The sequence below is a fragment of the Mirounga angustirostris genome, unplaced genomic scaffold (assembly GCF_029215605.1).
Source record: "Mirounga angustirostris isolate CCGP_5_RB_7025 unplaced genomic scaffold, mMirAng1.0.hap1 SCAF_2, whole genome shotgun sequence".
NCBI lineage: Eukaryota > Metazoa > Chordata > Mammalia > Carnivora > Phocidae > Mirounga > Mirounga angustirostris.
The window spans coordinates 122,517,864-122,537,398 of NW_026991710.1; the positions used below are offsets into that span (position 1 = coordinate 122,517,864).

Consider the following 19,535-nt stretch of genomic DNA (forward strand, 5'->3'; position numbering starts at 1 on the left):
GTGCTCTCCTTAATGCCCATCACCCAATTACCCCAGCTCCCCCCAGCAACCCTCACTTTGTTCCCTAGAGTTAAGAGTCTCTGATGGTTTGTCTCCCTCTCTGTTTTTATCTTATTTTACTGTGTGTTCAATGTTTAGAAGGCTTGTGTTCCTAGAAGTGATCTCCAAAGTCCCTTTGTTCTCTAAAACGCCTATGATCTCTGGTCCACTTGATTAGGAACACGGGTTAGAGGAGCCCCGCGCTTTGTCAGATCAGAGGCCAGAGCAAACTGGCCAGGGATATAATTAACAGGGTACATGACACCAGACTAGGTATGTGATGATGCTGGGGAGGAAATCCCATAGGATGGCTCCCTTAGAAGTGGCTCTGAAAGGAAGGAAATCTCAGTTCTGAGGTCTAATTTGGCATAAGTCCTTTCTTTTCAATCGACAACCGACCTGTCGCTGTGGTCAGTGCGAAGATGCAGAGATACCCTTGGGGAAGTATCTGACGCTATGAAGTACACCTTGGCATCCAGAATAAAGAAGAGCGAGCATCTGGCATAGGGTGACATATGAGAACATGACCAGAAAAGTACCAAACCTGATCATTTTGTACGCAGAGTTAATTTTAACTAAAGCAGAAGGAAATATGCTGCCTGGGATATTTGGTTCTTCACATTTTAATGAAGAACCTGTCAGGGTTTCTATTGTAAAGACCAATGTGTTTATAAGAAGCATCAATAATTTGTACCTTTGGATAGAGTTGCAGGTTTGGGATAAGTATGTATTAATCCAGGGCTCTGGGCTTCATTGAGCTATCCTGGCAGATTTAAAGGGGACAGTCTCATACCGCCAAACCCGTATTTTAAGATACACTGTGTTAAATGAACAATCTGGTCACTGGCTAATTTCTTTTAGGAATATGATACTTTAAAGCACAGAACTCACAATTAGGTCTGTTTGTTTAATAACATGCTGAGAAGAAAAGTTTCAGTGAAAATTAAATATGTGGAGACTTAGGACCTTTGTGTTTAATCATTCAAATAGTTACTGGTGCCTCCTGTAAGCCAGGAGCATGTTTTAGGCACTGGGAATCCAACAGTGAACAAACACAACACAAAACCCCTCCTCTCGAGGAGTTGCTCTTTAAAAGTTGAGGTGTGGGGGCGCCTGGGTGGCTCAGTCAGTTAAGTGTCCGACTCTTGATTTCGGCTCAGGTCATGATCTCAGGGTCATGAGACTGACCCGTGTCAGGCTCTGTGCTGAGCATGGAGCCTGCTTGGGGTTCTCTCTCTCCCTCTGCCCCTCTTCCCCCTGCTCAAGCTCTCTCTCTCTCAAAACAATTTTTTTAAAGATTAAAAAAAAAGTTGAGGTGTGTGTGCATTTCCCCCCACCACCAAGTGCATATGTGTTCCTTTCCATAGAACGCCTTCCACCAACTTATACCTGGAAAAGTTCTAGTCTTTGTCTAAGAGTTAGTTCAATGATCACTTTAGAAATTCTTTCCAAACCCTCCTCCTGAAATTCAGACTTGGCTTCTATTGTGGCTCTGTATTTCTACCGTTCCTCTCAGAATCCTTGGTTGCTCTTGCGTACAAATCTGTCTCTCAGTAAACTATATGTTTCAGAAGGTCAGGAACAGGGTCTTATTCATGTTTATATTCCCGGTGCCCAGCAGACTGACTGCATTTTACATCTAGAGCAGTGGTTCTCAAACTTCAGCACACCAGAAACATCTGCAGGGCTTCTTAAAACACAGATTGCTTGACCCCACCTTCAGAGAAGGATCGGGAGGATGTTGAGAATTTGCATTTCTTTTTTTTTTTTTTAAGGTTTTTTAATTTATTTGACAGAGAGAGACAGTGAGAGCAGGAACACAAGCAGGGGTAGTGGGAGAGGGAGAAGCAAGCTCCCCGCGGAGCAGGGAGCCCGATGCGGGGCTCGATCCCAGGACCCTGGGATCATGACCTGAGCCGAAGGCAGATGCTTAACGACTGAGCCACCCAGGCGCCCCGAGAATTTGCATTTCTAATATGACTCCATTGACGCTGCTGAGCTAGGGTTCACCCTTTGAGAATCACTCATCTAGTACGTTGTAGGTATCCAACAACAACTGTGAGTTCAATTAATGAATGTCTACAATGCATAGGTAGAAAAAGAGGCCTGACAAAGTTTTCTTTTCTTTCTATCCTTCCAACTTACAAGTAAGTTACAAAGCCCTACTTAATTTACAGACCCTAGGAAAAGATCAGTTGCCTGGCCTCCCAACCATCTCCTGTAATTACAATAATGACAACTTTTATTGTGTATTCTCTATGTGCCAGACACTGCTCTAAATGCTTAATGTGTGTCAAATAATTTAATCCTCGCAGCAACTCCTTCAGGTAGGTCTTACTAGTACCCGTATTTTCATATATGGCAACAGCGGCACAGAACAGTTGGACAAGGTCACTAGCTAGAGAGTGACAGAGCCAGGATCTAAACCTGGAAGGGTCACTTCACAGCCCTCATATTTAATTTTTACACTCTACTGCATATTAATTACAAAGGTACAGAGCAGTGAAATGGAAAAGGGGGCAGAATGGAAGCCAAAGCTGGGCTCCCCCTTTCTTGCCTATGTGAGAGCAAGAGAGGGAGAGAGAGAGAGTGTGTGTGTGTGTGGTGCCTGCATGGAGATGGGAGATGGGGAACTGGAAGGCAGGCAGAAGCAAGAAGAGGAGGAGAAAGAAAAAGGAGGGGTAGGGAGAAACTTGTTAAGTAGTAGTTGATGCAGCCTTTCTCAACTGGGGTCCCAGATTTGAGCCACAGAACACAGAAAATTATTATCTGTCAAGGATGATACCTAGCTAGTACCGGAGTAAACACATCAGAAAGAGTTAATCCAATACATACAATGGATGTCATAGGGCACTGGGACTTAATTTTCTAACCTGGCAGAAAACGGCTGAATAGAAGCAGAATTGACCCAGCAATCCATTCAGTTTAGAAACTGTTTGATTTGGAAAGAATCTGGGGTCCAGCAGGTAAAATATTATAGGGTCAACCAAGATTCAGAAAGACAAGTAAGTAACAATTCTTGATGGAGATGCTGACTGTCTGTAAAATCATAGTTATCAACCGACAGTTAGAAAACAGATGGTGTGTTTTAAATCACTTCTGTAAGTGAGCTGACCTGTAAATTGTCATTAATGTACCAGGTCTTCACTTGCTCTGCTGTATAATCAGCCTTTTTATCTCCTACCAGGGAAATCCATTAGCCACAGGCATCTCTACTGTTCGTGTCTCTTCTCAGCTATTAAAACATTATTGTATTAAATAATTCACCCTTGGTGATTGGTCTTTGCTTTCATTAGCGCCACATTCAGGAAAAATATAAGAACAGATATTTACAGTTTATACTGTAGAGTGATGAATGGTAAATCTCTTCTGTGAGAAAATCAGGAAGAAGCTGCTTCAGATACAGAGCAGGATTTGTTCACTTCCTGCCCAATTTCCACCCTCCGCCGTGGCCTGCAGAGCCCAGCCCTAGGGAGGGGAAAAAAGGAGGGGGCTCGCTTACTATTGGCTCAAACTTTCTTGTACCCCTACACAGACACACTCACAAACACCTGTCTGTTTCCTGTCATAAAGACAAGCATTCAGACAGAATAAGGGAAAGTGTCCCCAGGCCCGGATTCCCCAAATCCTTCTAGATTTCCATCTTTCCCTAGAAACTACAGTTCAGCTTTTCTTTCATTCCTGCTGCCCCTTCTCTCACAGGGAAACATGCAAACTACATTGATTACTTACACAAAATCAATGACTTAAATGTACACCAGCTGACAGACTCAATGTAAAACTGACTACGATTTTTATCAAAATTAAAATATGATTGTTAAACACCCATATCGATTCAGCCGCATGTATAAAACTAAAATTGGGTTACTGTATGGAAGGTATATACTTAGTAGAGGAAATGAGACTTTTTATATCTAGATGCATGGTATTTTTCTTTCTTTGAGAGGTAATGAACATAATAGACTTTTAATAATTTTTTAAAGATAAAAAATTATGTAAAACATTTCCTTTTGTGATATGCTAATTTAAAACACAAGATTACCTTCCAGTAACTGATGGAAACTATGTGCAATTGTAAATTCTGGTTACTCAGACCACACAGGATATTTAGTGAAATGTGCCCAAATGATCTATAAATTGGCTTATCATAACCCAAAAAGAAAAGCTGTGAGGAGATGGGCTTCCAGGACATGGAGGGCTGGATAGAGAGATGCTCAGAGGCATCTAGGAACAAACTTTGCTCCTAATTCCCTGACCACAGAATTTGGTCCTGTCAATCTGTTTGGTTCGGGAACCAAAGAGCCTACTGTTGCCAAACAGTCCCTTAAGTGGAGCAAACATTTAAGTTCCCCGAGAAGAGTGCTCTAAGCCTGGGGACCAAAGGACAAGAGTGGCATAAGGAAGGGGTGTCCTTTTCACTCTGGCCAGACCCTACCTGCTCAGGGAGCACCAGGAGCAGCCGGTGGTGCTGGGAGGGAACCAAGGAGCAAAGTAAAAGCCTGGCTTTCATCCAGCGTCATTGCCCCTTCAGTTAAGTCTGAGAAGTCCCAGACCAGCAGTGGCGTTGGCCTCTCTGGGTCAGGGGTCCTGAAAAGGGAGAAGGGGTTTATCAGTGTCACCTCTGGAGCATTTGAAAGTGGCTTACGAGGTGCTTCCCCTCACCCACTATGGTGCAGTAAGATCTAGAGGGAGTCTGGGCATGACCATTTATAAAAGACTCCACACATTATTTTGCTTTACAAAATTCTCTCAGTGTGAGAACCATTTCTGAGTGATTTCTCATACAAAGTGAGGATAATATGTCTAAAGGGAGTCATGGGATTACCTATAAAGTACATATTATAGCTACTTGATAAAAATTATTCTACCTCTCCTCCCACTTCCCCCTCTCCTCCCTGAAAAACAAGGTTTCTTATACAGTATGGTGGGAATTCAAGCCTATTGAATTTAAGAACCCCTGAAATGGAAAGTAACAGAAGAGACAGTCACATCAGCCCAAAGATAAGCTACTCTCAGGTTGAAGAGGAGGAGATTTGTCTTCACTGGCTTTAGGAACGCTCTTGGGCACACGGTGGAGAGACTGGTTCAGTGTGAAGCAACTGGAGCAGTCAAATGGCTAGTTTCTCTTTAAGTGCTTTCTGTTTTACCACTTTGTACATCACACATGTGCGTGACCATCAATTATGCAACTATCAATGGGAACATATTATAAAAAATAATCAGAGTATTGTCCATGGCACTAATGGCTGTATTCATTGTTTCTGTTTATATTGATGGGATTAAAAGTGCAATAATTTTCTATCACAGATGGCCAATTACTAGGGAAACTAATGATGATTGTAGCCTCGAAAGCTGCCACTGAGCTCTTTCCCGCACCCTGGCTCTCTCTCTAACATGAACTCTTGAACCATGTAGTCTGAACTGTGTAGGTTAGCAGTGAATTTTTTCCTCTAAATTTCTCCTGTGTTCTTTGTTCTTGTTTACCCAAGTAAGCCTTAAGTTTCTTCAAGACAAGAATTATGCCTTTTTCTTTTTTGTTTTCCCTATGTTACCTACAATATCCATGGTCAAGAAATAATAATTGAGTGCTGGTCATCTGTCTTAAAATAAACTGTGTCTCCTAAGAGGCATGCTTTGGAAAGGAACATTCAAGGGGATACAGAGCCTGGCTGAAAGTCCCTTGTGTTCTTTACTAGTTGCACAGCCTCCAGTGAGTTATTAAACGTCTTTGAGTCTAAGTTTTCTCATACAAAGTGAGGATAATATGTCTAAAGGGAGTCATGGGATTACCTATAAAGTACATATTATAGCTACTTGATAAAAATTATTCTACCTCTCCTCCTGCGTTCCCCCTCCTCCCTGAAAAACAAGGTTTCTTATACAGTATGGTGGGAATTCAAGCCTATTGAATTTAAGAACCACTGAAATGGAAAGTAACAGAAGAGACAGTCACATCAATGGAACATAGAGTTAGTTCAGAAACAGCCTGGTGTGCGTGCATGTGAGTGTACATTCGTGCTTGTGTGTGTGTATATATAGGTCTAATTATTATAATGCCTTATAAATACCTTCTTGAAGATAGGCTGGGTTCCTAAGAAGTCAAGTCATAACCAATCAAGTGACAGAATAGCAGAGCTAGGCTGCTCTCACTTAAGGGGTGCTTACATGTTCCTGAATGGGTAAGTGTGGAGCTAAATGTTTATCAAATATCCTAAGGTATTGATGTGATCATCCCCATATATGAAGATGGTCTGATCTATGACCCTGAGGACATGACTTTCAGCAGTGGTCAAAGTTTGGACTCTGCATGTTTCTAGAGGCCTTGATGTTCAATGACCTTTATGGCTAGGGTGGAAGCGAGGCCTTGATCTGTCATTTTAATAGCATAAGCTCAGTGTCACTGACCTTACCCTGCCAAACATAAGCTTATTTAAATATATTGGTGGTCTACAGATTATGAAATTTGATACCATGAACATAGTCTCTAATACACGGTTTCTTTAGCTCACAATTGCATTGAATTAGACGGACCTATTCTATGCTGTGAACACTGTTATCTCCGCCCTTTGTCTTAACTCTCAGAGGAAGTAAGTTCACACTGTTTCCTTTCATTCCCCAGAGTAGGCAAGATGGGGCTGGTTAGATGCTGTGGGGTAGTACCTCAGGAGGCTTCAGGGGAGCAGGAGTCCACAGAAGCAGGAGCTTCACATTGCCCGATGGACCTTCCCAGTGTGGTTGACTCAGATTTCAAACCCCACGGGCTGACCTCACTGCCTAAGTGTTGAACTCAGCGCTCTGGCCTCTTCATCTTAACTACCACTCTCCATTCCAGTTCCAGCTCTAAAATCTCTCTCCCTCAGTGCTCTCTACCATTGGCTGTTGCATAAAGACTATAATAATGCCTGGGCAACAACCATATCAAAGGAAAGGCATGGCAAGTTTTGAAGTGATGTCAGACATAACAGAATCAGAACCATGCAAATGAAAAACTCTGAAGTAAGCAGGAGATCCTCTAGAAACCTCAGAAGTTTCCTTCTTTCTCTTTTTCCTCAAATTAAGTTTCCTTTCAGTACAAAATTCTCTGTAAACCACCCCCCACTTCTTCTATTAAATGAAATGTTTTCTATTTTAGTAATCTCCTTTGAAATATTTTGATACTTGTGATACTTATAATTTCTGGCTTAGATTTTAATTATCTATGAATGTATTCTATTTTCTCTAATAAACCATAAATTCTCTGAGAGAAGGATCAATGTCAGATTGATCTTTGTAATATTCACAGTGCACAGTAGGCATTCAAACACTGAATAAAAGAAGGGATTTTTCCTTAATATTATTGAAAAAAAACCGTAAATTCTTTCTCATAGCAAACACAAGGTAAGATTTTATGCAGCAGGCTGAGACTCTAACCTTCTAACCATTCATTTATCATCTGAACCACTCTAATCATTCACTACTCACCCACCTTTCTATTCCGCTCCTTCCAACAAATATTTATTGAGTATTTGACATTGGAAATAAGGTAATGAATAAGGTATGCCTGGTTCCTGGCCTGGAAGAACTTCAAATCTAGTGGATGCTTACCACTTGTAACACTGCTTTGTAAGGAAAATTATATGGAATTCCAAATAATGAATGTATAAGTGCAGTTTTTAAAGCTGGGCAAGGCTTTATTTATCCTTATGAGAGAACTCCATGGACTGGTGCATATCTACTGATAACATAAAGACAATAATTTCCACCCCTGCCAATATCAGTGGTATATTATCAAGAAAATCGAGGTAGTATATGTAAAAGCATTTTGAATCTTAGGAACAAATGGTGATATTTCAGGAAAAGTTTTACTGTTCTCACAGTCAACCACAGTAAACACTGGATTTATTTACATATAGATTATAAGATTATAGACTATAAGTAATTGTAGAATCTTAAAGGTTAAGTTTTAAGGCTCAGCCCACCATTAAGGGCTGGGCTAGTTGGACTGTTGCTGCATCTCAGATAAGCATTTCTACAGAATCTTGACATCCTTCCTGGAATTATTTTCTATTTTCCTTTCTAAAGCGTCAAATGTAAATAATTAGCACTTGCATGGTTCTTTATAGCTTACAGCATGCTTTCACATTAACTCATTTCATCTTATAATAATCCTCATTTTATAGAGGAAAAAACTGAAGCTGAGAAGGATTAAGGAAAATCCACTGTTACACAACAATTTGGCTGCAGGCTGAACCAAAATGTTATGCCTTCTCCGCATACCATGCTACCTCTCTACACACAGACTGTGAGGGAAAGTGAAGGCAGTGCTTTCAAAATGGCTTTATAATAAAGGAACAAATGCCCAAAGGTAGAGCAAGTAACAAGGAAATACCAATCTTAAAAGTAGTCCTAACCCAACTCTTTGGGCAGATGCATTCGTTCATCTGTCCATCTGAAATGTGAGACAGTAAGAAATATAATATATTCGGTCTTAATCCTGGCATAGAACTTCCAAAACTCTGTAACCTCCTGAGTCACAGGGGTGATAGGAGTATCTTTTACTATAATATTTGGGTTTTGTCCCCAGTTCCTGGCACAGAGGATTTGGAGAGTTCCTGCATTGGGGAATGTATCCACATGCAGGTGGTTAGTATACCCTAAACTCCATGGGGACATAAGATCCTGCATTTGGGACCCTTCTAGACCTTGCCCTATGTACCTCTGCATGTGGCATTCTGTATTCTTTTAATTTTTTTTAAAGATTTTTATTTATTTATTTGAGAAAGAGAGAGAGAGATAACACACATGAGCCAGGGGGAGGAGCCGAGGAGGGAGCCCGATGCACAGCTCGATCCTGGGACTCCAGGTATTCTTTATAATATCATTTATAATAAACTGGTAATAGGAAGTAAATGTTTCCCTGGGTTCTCTGAGCCATAATAGCAAATTATTGAACCTGGGGAGAGAGGTCATGGGATCCCCTGAGTTGAAGCCAAGTCAGACAGAAGTGTGAGTATCCTAGAAACCCACTACTTGCCATTAGTGCCGGAGATGGGGGGCAGTCTTGTGGGACTGAGCCCTTTACCTGTGGGGTCTGTGCTAACTCCGTGCAATGTCAAAACTGCAGGACACCCACTTGGTATCCACAGAAAACGAGAATTGCTTGGTAGTGGAAACCGCACATATTTGGTGTCAGAAGTGCTGTGGGTACAGAAACATTTTCCTTTACCAACCATCCATTCAAAAAATGTTTTTGAGTGGCTTCCATGGATTGGCACTATTTTTGGCATTGGGGTTACAACAGTGACCAAAACAGATAGTCTCTGCTCTTCTGTGATGCTTATGTTCTAGTTGGGAAGACAGAGAATAAACAGACTAACAAATGATGAAGATGTCATGCGATAATAAACGCTAAAGGGAACAATTAAGGATGGTAGGTGGGGAGAGATTGGTGGAGAGAGTATATATTGTTCCACATGAAGTAGTGAGGAAAGGATTCTCTCCTAAAATGACATTTGATTGGAGGCCAGAGATGAAAGTGAAGGAGAGAGCCATGTGGATATCTGAGGGGAAAACCCAGCTTGAGCCAATGCCAAATGTAAAGACTCAGGATGGTTCTTGGTGCTGTTTGAGCATCTTACTGTCTGCCCATTCCATGCACTCTCCCACAGAACTATTTCATATCTTTGCCTCTTTCAACAAATCTCCAAAACCTTCTTGCCTTTTTTTGTCCTCCACCCCTAACTTCACTTGCCATTTCACTGGAAAAATACAAACAATCATTAGAGGCTCCTATAGTTACATGAACCAATTTACTTGCATCTTTGCCCTTATACCATGGTTTCCCTCCTATTATGATGGATGAACTATCTGTACTTAGGAGGCCACACTCTCCCTTTGTGCACTAGAGCTCACCTTCTTTCTCCTACTGAAGGACATGGGTTGACATATTTTCCCTGCTTTTTTCTGTATGAATTGTTTCTTCTCTAACTGAATTAATCTATCAATACAAATATCCTAATAATTTTCCCAACTTAAAAACAGATCCTACATTAACTTTTTTGCTCTCCCATTTTCTGCATCCTTTATAGCAGAATGTCTCCAAAGAGTGAGTGATTATCACTGTCCTTAACTCTTTTTCATTCATTCTTGAACTGACTTTAGGTATTTACCTCCACAACTCTGCTGAAATAGCTCTTGTTAGGGTTCTCAGTGACCTCCATCTTGTTAAAACCAGTGGTTGATTCTCAGACTTCATTTTATTTGAAGTAGTTGACCACTCTCCCCTTTCTGAAACGTGTTCTCTAATAGCTTCTAGCACACCAAAACCTTTTGGTGTTCTTCCTAAGCAAAGTGGAAATCCTTGATAGTCTTTGCTGACTTCTCAATATTAGGATGTCCCAGAAGACAGTCCACTGATATCTTTCCTTCTCTATTCTCTCTTGGTAATCTCATTCTATCTAACTTCAAATCCATTTCTATGCTGACCTCTCCCAAACGTGTATCTCTTATCCAGACCTCTCCCCTGAATTCCAGACTCATATAGTCAACTGCTTACTTGACTTCTCTACTTGGATGTCTCAAAGACATCTTTATCCAAATATGTGCAATATTGAGCTCCTTATGAGTTCCTTTAACCTGCTCAACCCTACAGTCTTCTCTGTTTTAGTAAATGGTAACTCCATCCTTCCAGTTGCACAGACTTCATCATCCTTGACTCTTCTGTTCCCTCATAATCTTTCTTCAATCTTTCAGTTCTTTCAAGTTCTACTTCCAACTACTTCCCACCAGATTTACTTAACCACCTTGGTCCAAGCTAAACCATCTCTTGCCAGGATGCTGCACTAGCTTTCGAATTGCTCTTCCCGTCTCCACCATTATCTCCTAACAATCTATTCTCAACCCAGCATCTAGAATCATCCTTTGGAAAGATATGGCAGATCATGCCATTCTCTTATCAAAACTCTCCTAATGGTTTCCTATCTCTCTCAAATTAAAATTCAAAGCCCTTAACAAAGGACTTCAAGGTCCTACATCATTTGGCTCCTACTATGACTCTGGCTTCATCTCCATCTACTCTCCTCCTTGCTCACTGCATTCTAGCCACACTGGCCTGCTCGCTATTCCTTAAGGACACCATGTACACTCTCAGGACTTTGCCACTTGCGGTTCCTTCCACCTGGAACACTCTACCATCAGAAAGCATCAGAAGGCTCCCTTATCTCCTCTAGGCCTTTGCTCAAATATCATTTTCTCAGTGAGTCCCACCCTTAACTGCCCTATTTAAAACGGCAATTTTCCCAACCCATTCTGGCACTTCTTATTCCTCTCCTCACTTTATTTTTCTCTTTAGTATGTATCACTCATCTTATACATTATATTTTCACTTATTTGTTGGCTGTTTCTTTCTACTAGTATATAACCTCCATAAGAGCAAAGATGTATCTTTTTGCTCACTGCTATAGCCTTGGAAGAAAGTGCCTAGCATATAGGAAGAACTCAATACTTATTATTAAATGAGTGATGAATAAGTTTAAATAACTCTTTTGAGTAATTTTGCTATAAAACAGAGGACAGAAATGGATAGCAGGTGGGATAAGGTGAGATTTAATTTTTAAGATATGTAATATTACAGAATACTTATATGTTAATAGAAATGATCCAGCAGAGATAGAAAATTTGATAATATAGGAGAAAGAGGGAAATCTGTGTGAATCATATTGTTAAGTAGGCAATAAGAGATAACACAACAGGAAGGACTGGCCTTAGATGAGGGCAAATACAGTTTATCTATAGAAACAGGAGAAAAGACAAAGAATATAGATGCAGGTAGGTGGGATCTTATAAAATTTCTCTGATCACTTCTAATTTCCTCATGGGCTAATTTTCTTTCTGCATCAGATGAGATGAAAAAAGAGAAGAGGCATCAGTGATTTGAGAAGCAAGGAGAAGGTATGAAATGATACTCTAGAGAGTAGGAATAAGGATTACTTAGGGGAAGGCAGTAGGATCACCAGGCGCAAGTTAGTTGTCATGAATTTCAAATGAGACCAGTGAGCATGCAAGTGCGTGTTCCAGCCATGTTCAGGTACACATGCAGGAAGGTACAGAGATGGATTTAAGCAGGCCTGGCACTTAGCCATGCAAATATGAAGCAGTAAGAGATGAGTAAGGTGGTTGACGGCATACACGATACAGTAATTATAAGGATGCACCATGAGATCTAGGCTAGGTAAGATGGGATGTGAGGGTAAGGGAGTGAGGGTAGGGTAGGTTAGAGGCTTTGTTAAGGTGGTAAGATAAATAAACTGGCCACTCTGGCAAGTTTGAAGAATTTTTAATTGGGGGAATAGGTCACAAATATAGGGCTGTCGGTAAGAGAAGACAGTTGAAAAGGGGAGTATGGAAGGATGCTGTTACTGGCAATAATAAAGTCAAGGGTGTGTGTGACTATAGGGTGACTGGCTGAAATGAAGTGGAAGGCATTCTTACTGGAGAAGAGGTGAAGAATTTAGAGACCAGGGTATTAGGAGGATCAGTTATGTGAATATTAAAAAACACCAAGAATTAATCGAAGCATACAATTAAAAAGAAGTCAATGGGAAGGTGCTAACGTTTTTTTGGATGCAGAGAGTGACCTGGGGTTCTACCGATAATTGCAGCAAGAAGTGGTAGCAGGTGATATAGGCATACTGGCATAACCTTCAAAGGAATGAGAATATTTTATGAAGAAGGCACGGGAAATGATCTGGAATTGGTAATGAGGTGAGGGAGAGACACCTTACCCCATTTCAAGGCTCAGTGATATGAAAGACGCCTGCAGCAGAAACATGAATCAGAGGACAGGTTTCAGTTGGAGCAAGATGGTGAAGGGGGACATTCTGAGGAGAGTCAAGAATACAGAGAACTGAGATTCCATCAGTAAAAATGGCCTTTACTAGCTGCTGCACCTCAACATTTAGAAATTTCCATTTTCAAGATATGATTTTAAAGAGACAATTTGATTTTCTGGGGTTGTATTAGTTTCCTCAGCCTCTCTAACAAAATACCACAAACTGGGTGGCTTAAAACAACAGAAATTTATTGTTTCACAGTTCTGGAAACTGTAGTCTGAAATCAAGCAAGGCCAGGCTCCCTCTGAAATCTGTAGGGGAGAATCCCTCTTTGGCTCTTCAAACCGTGATATCTGCCAGCAAGCCTCCGTTGTTCCTTGGCTCGTCTGTGCATCACTCCAATCTCTGCCTCATCATGACCTGCCATTCTCCCTCTGGGTCTGACTCCTCTTCTTGTAAGGACACCAGTATTGGATTGAGGGCCAACCCTGCAGTATGACTTCATCTTAAATAATTATATCTGCAATGACCCTATTTTTAAATAAGGTCACATTCTGATGTCCTAGGGGCTAGAACTTCAACATATCTTTTGGGAGGACACAATTCAACCCATAACAGGGGTGCTGACAAGAAAACATTACATCTTTTATGGAATGTGTTCCAATTTAAGTTGCTCAGGTTTCTGTCCTACTCAGTAAATGATGCCTGGTAATTCAAGTGTTTAAAGCAATGACCTTGCTTTGTGAAATGCATGACAACCCTAACAGACAAAAAGTGTTAAATACCGTGCATATGATGTAAGGTCATGTAACACAGACATATCTATTGATGTTTTGTGATGATGTCATTGAACCTATTGGTACAGTCTAGTGAGTTAGCTCAGAGGGGAAGCATTAAACTTTGAAGTTGAGGGTCTTGGGGTCTCTTTCACTATTCTTATAGCTCTATTATTTATTTTTTTTTAAGATTTTATTTATTCATTTGAGACACAGAGATACAGAGAGAGAGAGCATGAGCAGGGAGAGAGGCAGAGGCAGAGGGAGAAGCAGGCTCCCTGCTGAGCCAGGAGCCTGATATGGGGCTCAATCCCAGGACCCCAGGACCATGACCCAAGCCGAAGGCAGACACCCAACCATCTGAGTCACCCAGGCACCCCAAGCTCTATTATTTTAAAATATTGAACCAACTGGGCGCCTGGGTGGCTCAGATGGTTAAGCGTCTGCTTTCGGCTCAGGTCATGATCCCAGGGTCCTGGGATTAAGTCCCGCATCAGGCTCCCTGCTTAGCAGGGAGCCTGCTTCTCCCTCTGCCTCTGCCTCTCTCTCTCTCTCTCCCTGTCTCTCATGAATAAATAAATAAAATCTTAAAAAAAATAAAATAAAATATTGAACCAACTAAAGCTCACCAGCCTCTGGGTCTAAGAGTAGGGGAAAGCTTGCAACAGTGTGATGTCATCATGTTAACGAGCTGAGAACATTTCTTGTTATGGCTGGAAATGGGCAGGAGAAGGAGAAAAGAACTCATCTGGCTCTGTAGTCATGAGCTGAAACAGGGCCCGAGAGATTCCAGACTCTGAGATACTCCGAAGTGCTATCCTAGGTCTCAGCCCCATGGTTGTGGCTGGGGCTTCTCCCCAGCTCGTCTTAAAAGAGTCACACGAGGAAGAGATGCCAGTCTTCCGCAGTGGAGAAAACCTGCACTACATAACCATGTACTGTGCTTTCCCACAAGTCTTCTGAGGGGTCCTCAGACTGGCCTGCATCCTGTGCCTTTTGAGGGTTGCCCCTCAGAAATCGTGACCCAAGGTCTCGGAAAGAACACCGGGCGGTGATCCCAGTTCCTCACATCTAATGAGCAGTTGGGCACACACCAAGACTTTTCTTCCAAATGAATGCAAATCAATATTCACTTCAGTATTAATGTGACTCACTGCGAATTCTGAATTGGTAGAATCCAAATTAATGAGGTTTGTTATGCTGAGTGAAGTGATCTGATGATTTGACTCTTCTTAACCTTGTCAGCATGAAGCCAACATTTCAGAAGGGATGGGGAAGCTGAGGGTTATTACTTGACGGTAATGTCTTTCATGAAAGATGCAGAATCCAACTGTTTAGGAGGGCATCTCTCCCTCTCCACTTCCTGCACAGCTTGTAAGAAATGAAGTCCCTCACACTATTACTCTAATTGAATTCCAACTTGGGTAATTACACTATAATTAAATAAATTTTCCCCATAGTTTTAATTCACTGACAAATAGTGCTAGTCAAACAGCTACATTTCTCGCCCAGAAACGATCCCCAACTCCATTTCAGTGATGAGTGGAGTGATTTATATTTGGGAAATGTTGTGTATGAAAAATGCACAGTTCATAAAATATTTTAGGTATCGTTCATGATTACATATGCTTTTCTCAGCATGAGATAACATTAATTTCTATTTTAATCTTTCATCTAATTTCTCATACGCTTAGCGCCAAAAGAAATAAGACCGTTAATTAGCAGTTCTTCTTTTCAGAACAATTTTTGTTTAGTTAACTAGTGGCTGGTAATTTTTATTTCTGAAGCACATTTCATTATCCCTGGCAGACAGCCTGGGTAGGTGTTATTGTTCCCCATTCTACAGATGGAAAAATTCAGGCAGCATTCCCCAGAGTGAGAAAGCCAGGTACTATAAGCCTTGGAACTAAACTTTTCTCTGGTCCCCTGGTCCAAGGCTCTTTCTAGCAAACACTGGGTCACTAGCATTCACTTTGGTTCTACTAATGAGGAAAGAAAGAGCATATATCTGTGACCTATGCCACAAGTCATTAATTTGCAATAATTAATGATTTAGCCCTGGAGTCAGAGGCCTAATAACTGGGCTCTGATGCCGTCCTTGGATCATGAGGCCACAGAGATCCTTTGTGTCGACTTGTTATTATTCGGTCACAGTTCAACTGGAAGAACAGTTCAAAATATGACGCAAAGTGGTGCAAAAGGATTCAAATTTCCATTTTATCCTAACGCCCTTTCTTAAAGGGTTGTAGATGACTTTTAATAAAAGAATTAAAGACAACATCAAAATACTCACAAAAAGCAGCAGTAGCATGGGTGTTATAACGATGCCCTGAAAGAAATAAAAGAGATGATGATCATTTATCAGCCTGGAAAGCAGGACACTTCCTTTGCCATTTTAAACTCTGATGCATGGAAATGTTGATCCTTCTCACCTCCATTTAATAAAATCGAGGTGATAAAGATGAGGGAGCCCCCCTCTTGGCTCTCCCTACCATAAAGCCTTAGCATCTCTATTACAATTATTTGTATTTGGTACCATTAAAAGTACAACCACCAACCTTCCTTAAACTCGTCTGCCCTTTTTAAAATGGAAGTTGCCTTCCATGTTGCATATGTATCACTCGGGTGAAGCTGGCAAGCCTTCTCACTCCAAGGCTTTCAACTCTAACTTGGATAAAGTGCCCCCTTTCAAGAGAAGACAGGTGGTTCAGTCCCAGTTGGAGTCCTCTCCTGAGCAAAGACCACGTCAGCTGTGATGAATGAGATGTCGTGATTTTGTAATGTGAACCGATCTCCCCTAGGAAATGAGCTGGGATCTCAAAACTCATTTCACTTGATTAGACTCCATGTCTCCATGGTGGAAGGCAAGTCTTTCATCTAATTCAGCCACATAGGACCACCTCAGTCCCTCTGCCTCCCCTAGGCAGAAAGGAGCAAAAGATTTGTTTTCTGCAATGACAGGAAACTGTTTGAGGCTGTTGTCAATGAGGCAGGATACAAGCTTTTAGGTTTCTTGAAGGTAAATCTTTAAAACTAGGTGTTTGAGTTGGGAGTTAACATGACAGGTTTCAGTTTTAGAGCTGCAGATGATTATTCGTTTCTCTTAGTTCTTCCTTTATCGCTCAACACTTCATTATGATCTATACAAGAAAAAGCATTTCATATTGTTACTAATGAATTCTACTTGGAACTTTAAAATTCCAAAGAGTGTGTGTATATGTATGTGTGTGTGTATGTGTGTGTACACACACATTCATGTGTATTGTGTGTGAGAGAGACAGACAGAAACTATACAGGATCTAAGGTCTGGGACCATTTCATTACATTTGGAAAAAAGTCCTTTTGGTATTTATATGAAATCCTTTCATCATTACAATAACTAAATTCTTTTGGATATGGCCCAAGAGGGACTGGCTACCTTATCTGAACACTGCTACTATGACTTTCTTTCTTTTTTTTTTTTTTTTAAAGATTTTATTTATTTGACAGCGAGAGAGGGAACACAAGCAGCGGGAGTGGGAGAGGGAGAAGCAGGCTTCCCGCGGAGCAGGGAGCCCGATGCGGGGCTCGATCCCAGGACCCTGGGATCATGACCTGAGCCGAAGGCGGACGCTTAACGACTGAGCCACCCAGGTGCCCCCTACTATGACTTTCTGAGGCAATATACCACAAATGAAGATTCACACATTGGCTTGTTTTATTGTTAAATAATAGAATAAATGCTTCTTTATTGTGCAAACTTTTGCAACTGGTAATAATGAATACAACACTTTAAGTGCTTTATTTTTAATCTGTTTATTAAGATACGTATTGTGGCTTATCAACTCCATTGGTGTCTATGAAACAGGTTCTTTTTTTTTTTTTTTTAAAGATTTTTTTATTTATTTATTCATGAGAGAGAGAGGCAGAGGGAGAAGCAGGCTCCCAAGGAGCAGGGAGCCCAATGCGGGACTCGATCCCAGGACCCTGAGATCATGACCTGAGCCGAAGGCAGACGATTAACCATCTGAGCCACCCAGGCGCCCTATGAAACAGGTTCTCATCAGCACATTTAGGAGAGCTAAATGTGCAAAATGCCGAAGTAATATTTAAGAGCTACTGTCCTTCAATGATATGGAATATATTCAGACTTTAGGAGGAATTCCAAACTTTCCAAGGCCATGTGGAAATTAACATATCTGGTTGTTTCAGTCTGTGTGGGAGCCTTCTGATTTCAAGTCAATTTGCTTAAACATTTATTCAATGTTCACTTATATGCCAGGCACTGTTCCATTAATTAGAAGAATTAATGGAAACTGATATGGCAGAAAGGAAAACAAAGATATTCCAGGAAGAGGGAAGGGAATTCATAGAGCTATACAAAGTTGAGCAGGGTGGGAAGAAGGTATGAAATGGAGGCATCAGAGACCAGGTCACCAAGGACCTCGTGGCCAGAAGAGGGATCCTGAAGTTGATCGTATCAACAATGGCAAACTACTGAAGAACGTCAAGTAAAGGTACAGTGAAGTGGTAAATAATTTCATATATGGAGAAAAAATTGGACTTAGCTTATAAGCTAACCAGTTTTACCTTTGTTATCTGTCAATTCACCCATATCCAGATAAAAGAAAATAGAAACTTATGTTAATGTTAATTATGAAACACCAACAGCACTAATAACACTTATGAGAAACAAGGTATGGTATCTGTGATAGGATTAGAATTGTCAACTAGGACAAAGGTTGAGCATTGTCAACACTCAGAGGACATTTGTCTTATATTAGAGGAGGTAAAGCCACACTGGTGTCTTGTAAGTACACGGGGACCCACATTCTTCCTGGTGACCACTGATTTTCCTTTGCCACAGAGGAATACTAAAAGTATTAGTAATAATACCAGGACTATTAATGGTATTTTGCTTCAGCACTTTCACACAGCACGTTTTAAAATTTGGCCCTCCCCTACTGAAGGAGGTAGGTTACATCATAGGCCCATTTTATAGACGAGGAAACCAGGGTTTAGAAAAGCCAAGCAAACAGCCCAAAGTCATACAGCGAATAAACGGCAAAGGCAAAACCCGGATTTGAGCCTGCTTTTTTGCTCAGCCCCAAATCCACAACTGATTCCACTGCACCACTGGTCCTGGGTGGCAGGTTTCAGCAACCAGTACAGTTTTCTACGGAGTTCTGCTTAGGACATATGTTGAGTGATTAGTTGCTGTATGGTCTTGCTTTCAAGGTGATAACCAATTCTTAAAGATGACTTTACTTTGGAAGGCAGAGCACTATTATCTGCAGGTTTTCCTGCCTGAATATTTCAGGTGTATAGTTCCACACACAATAGCTTCTTTGCAGTTCTTCCAAAGACTTACGGTATTTGTTCCTAAAATATTAAAAATTTCCTGGCAAATAGGATGTGTTTTCTAATTCTGGATTTAAGATTCCTCATTATTGTCTCAAAAATGCTGATTCAATTTCATTAATTAAGAATGAATTGTTATACAGTGCTGAAATCTGTTTTTCAATTTTATTAGGAAGTGAGTCAGTCACAATGCCGTTAATCGTGACAAGAACACTGTAAGTTTTAGTGGAGTCATTATAATAATTATCAAAATACTAATAGCCAACATTTATGGGGTGCTTATTTCACATCAATGATGTACTAAGGACTTCATGAATGTTATCTTATGGAACTCTCACAACAACCCTATGGGGTAGGTACTATTATTATCCCAATCTCCTATAGAAGGAAACTGAGTCTCAGAGATACCGAGTGAAGTAGGAAGAGGTAATGCCAGGAATTCAAGCTCTATCTCCCTGACTCCACAGCCTATGAGCCTGAATGGTGTAAATAAAATCTTGGCAGTCTTACCCTATTTCCTCAGGGTTATATTTTAAGAGTAAACCTGAGAGAAGCTTCAAACTCAGTATGT

General features: G+C 40.9%; 1 protein-coding gene across 6 annotated transcripts in view; it reads right to left on the bottom strand.

Moving 5' to 3' along the window:
- SLC10A7 (solute carrier family 10 member 7) overlaps nucleotides 1–19,535 on the bottom strand; it is a 257,182-nt gene that overhangs the window by 52,191 nt on the left and 185,456 nt on the right. For all 6 annotated transcript variants that reach the window (XR_010409582.1, XM_045880336.3, XM_064585137.1 and 3 more), the window contains one exon: nucleotides 15,918–15,953. Coding sequence is in view for 4 of the 6 variants with exons in the window: in XM_045880336.3 (XP_045736292.1) it covers nucleotides 15,918–15,953 (36 nt within the window). In the remaining 2 variants the exon portion in view is untranslated. The remainder of the gene's footprint in view (nucleotides 1–15,917; nucleotides 15,954–19,535) is intronic.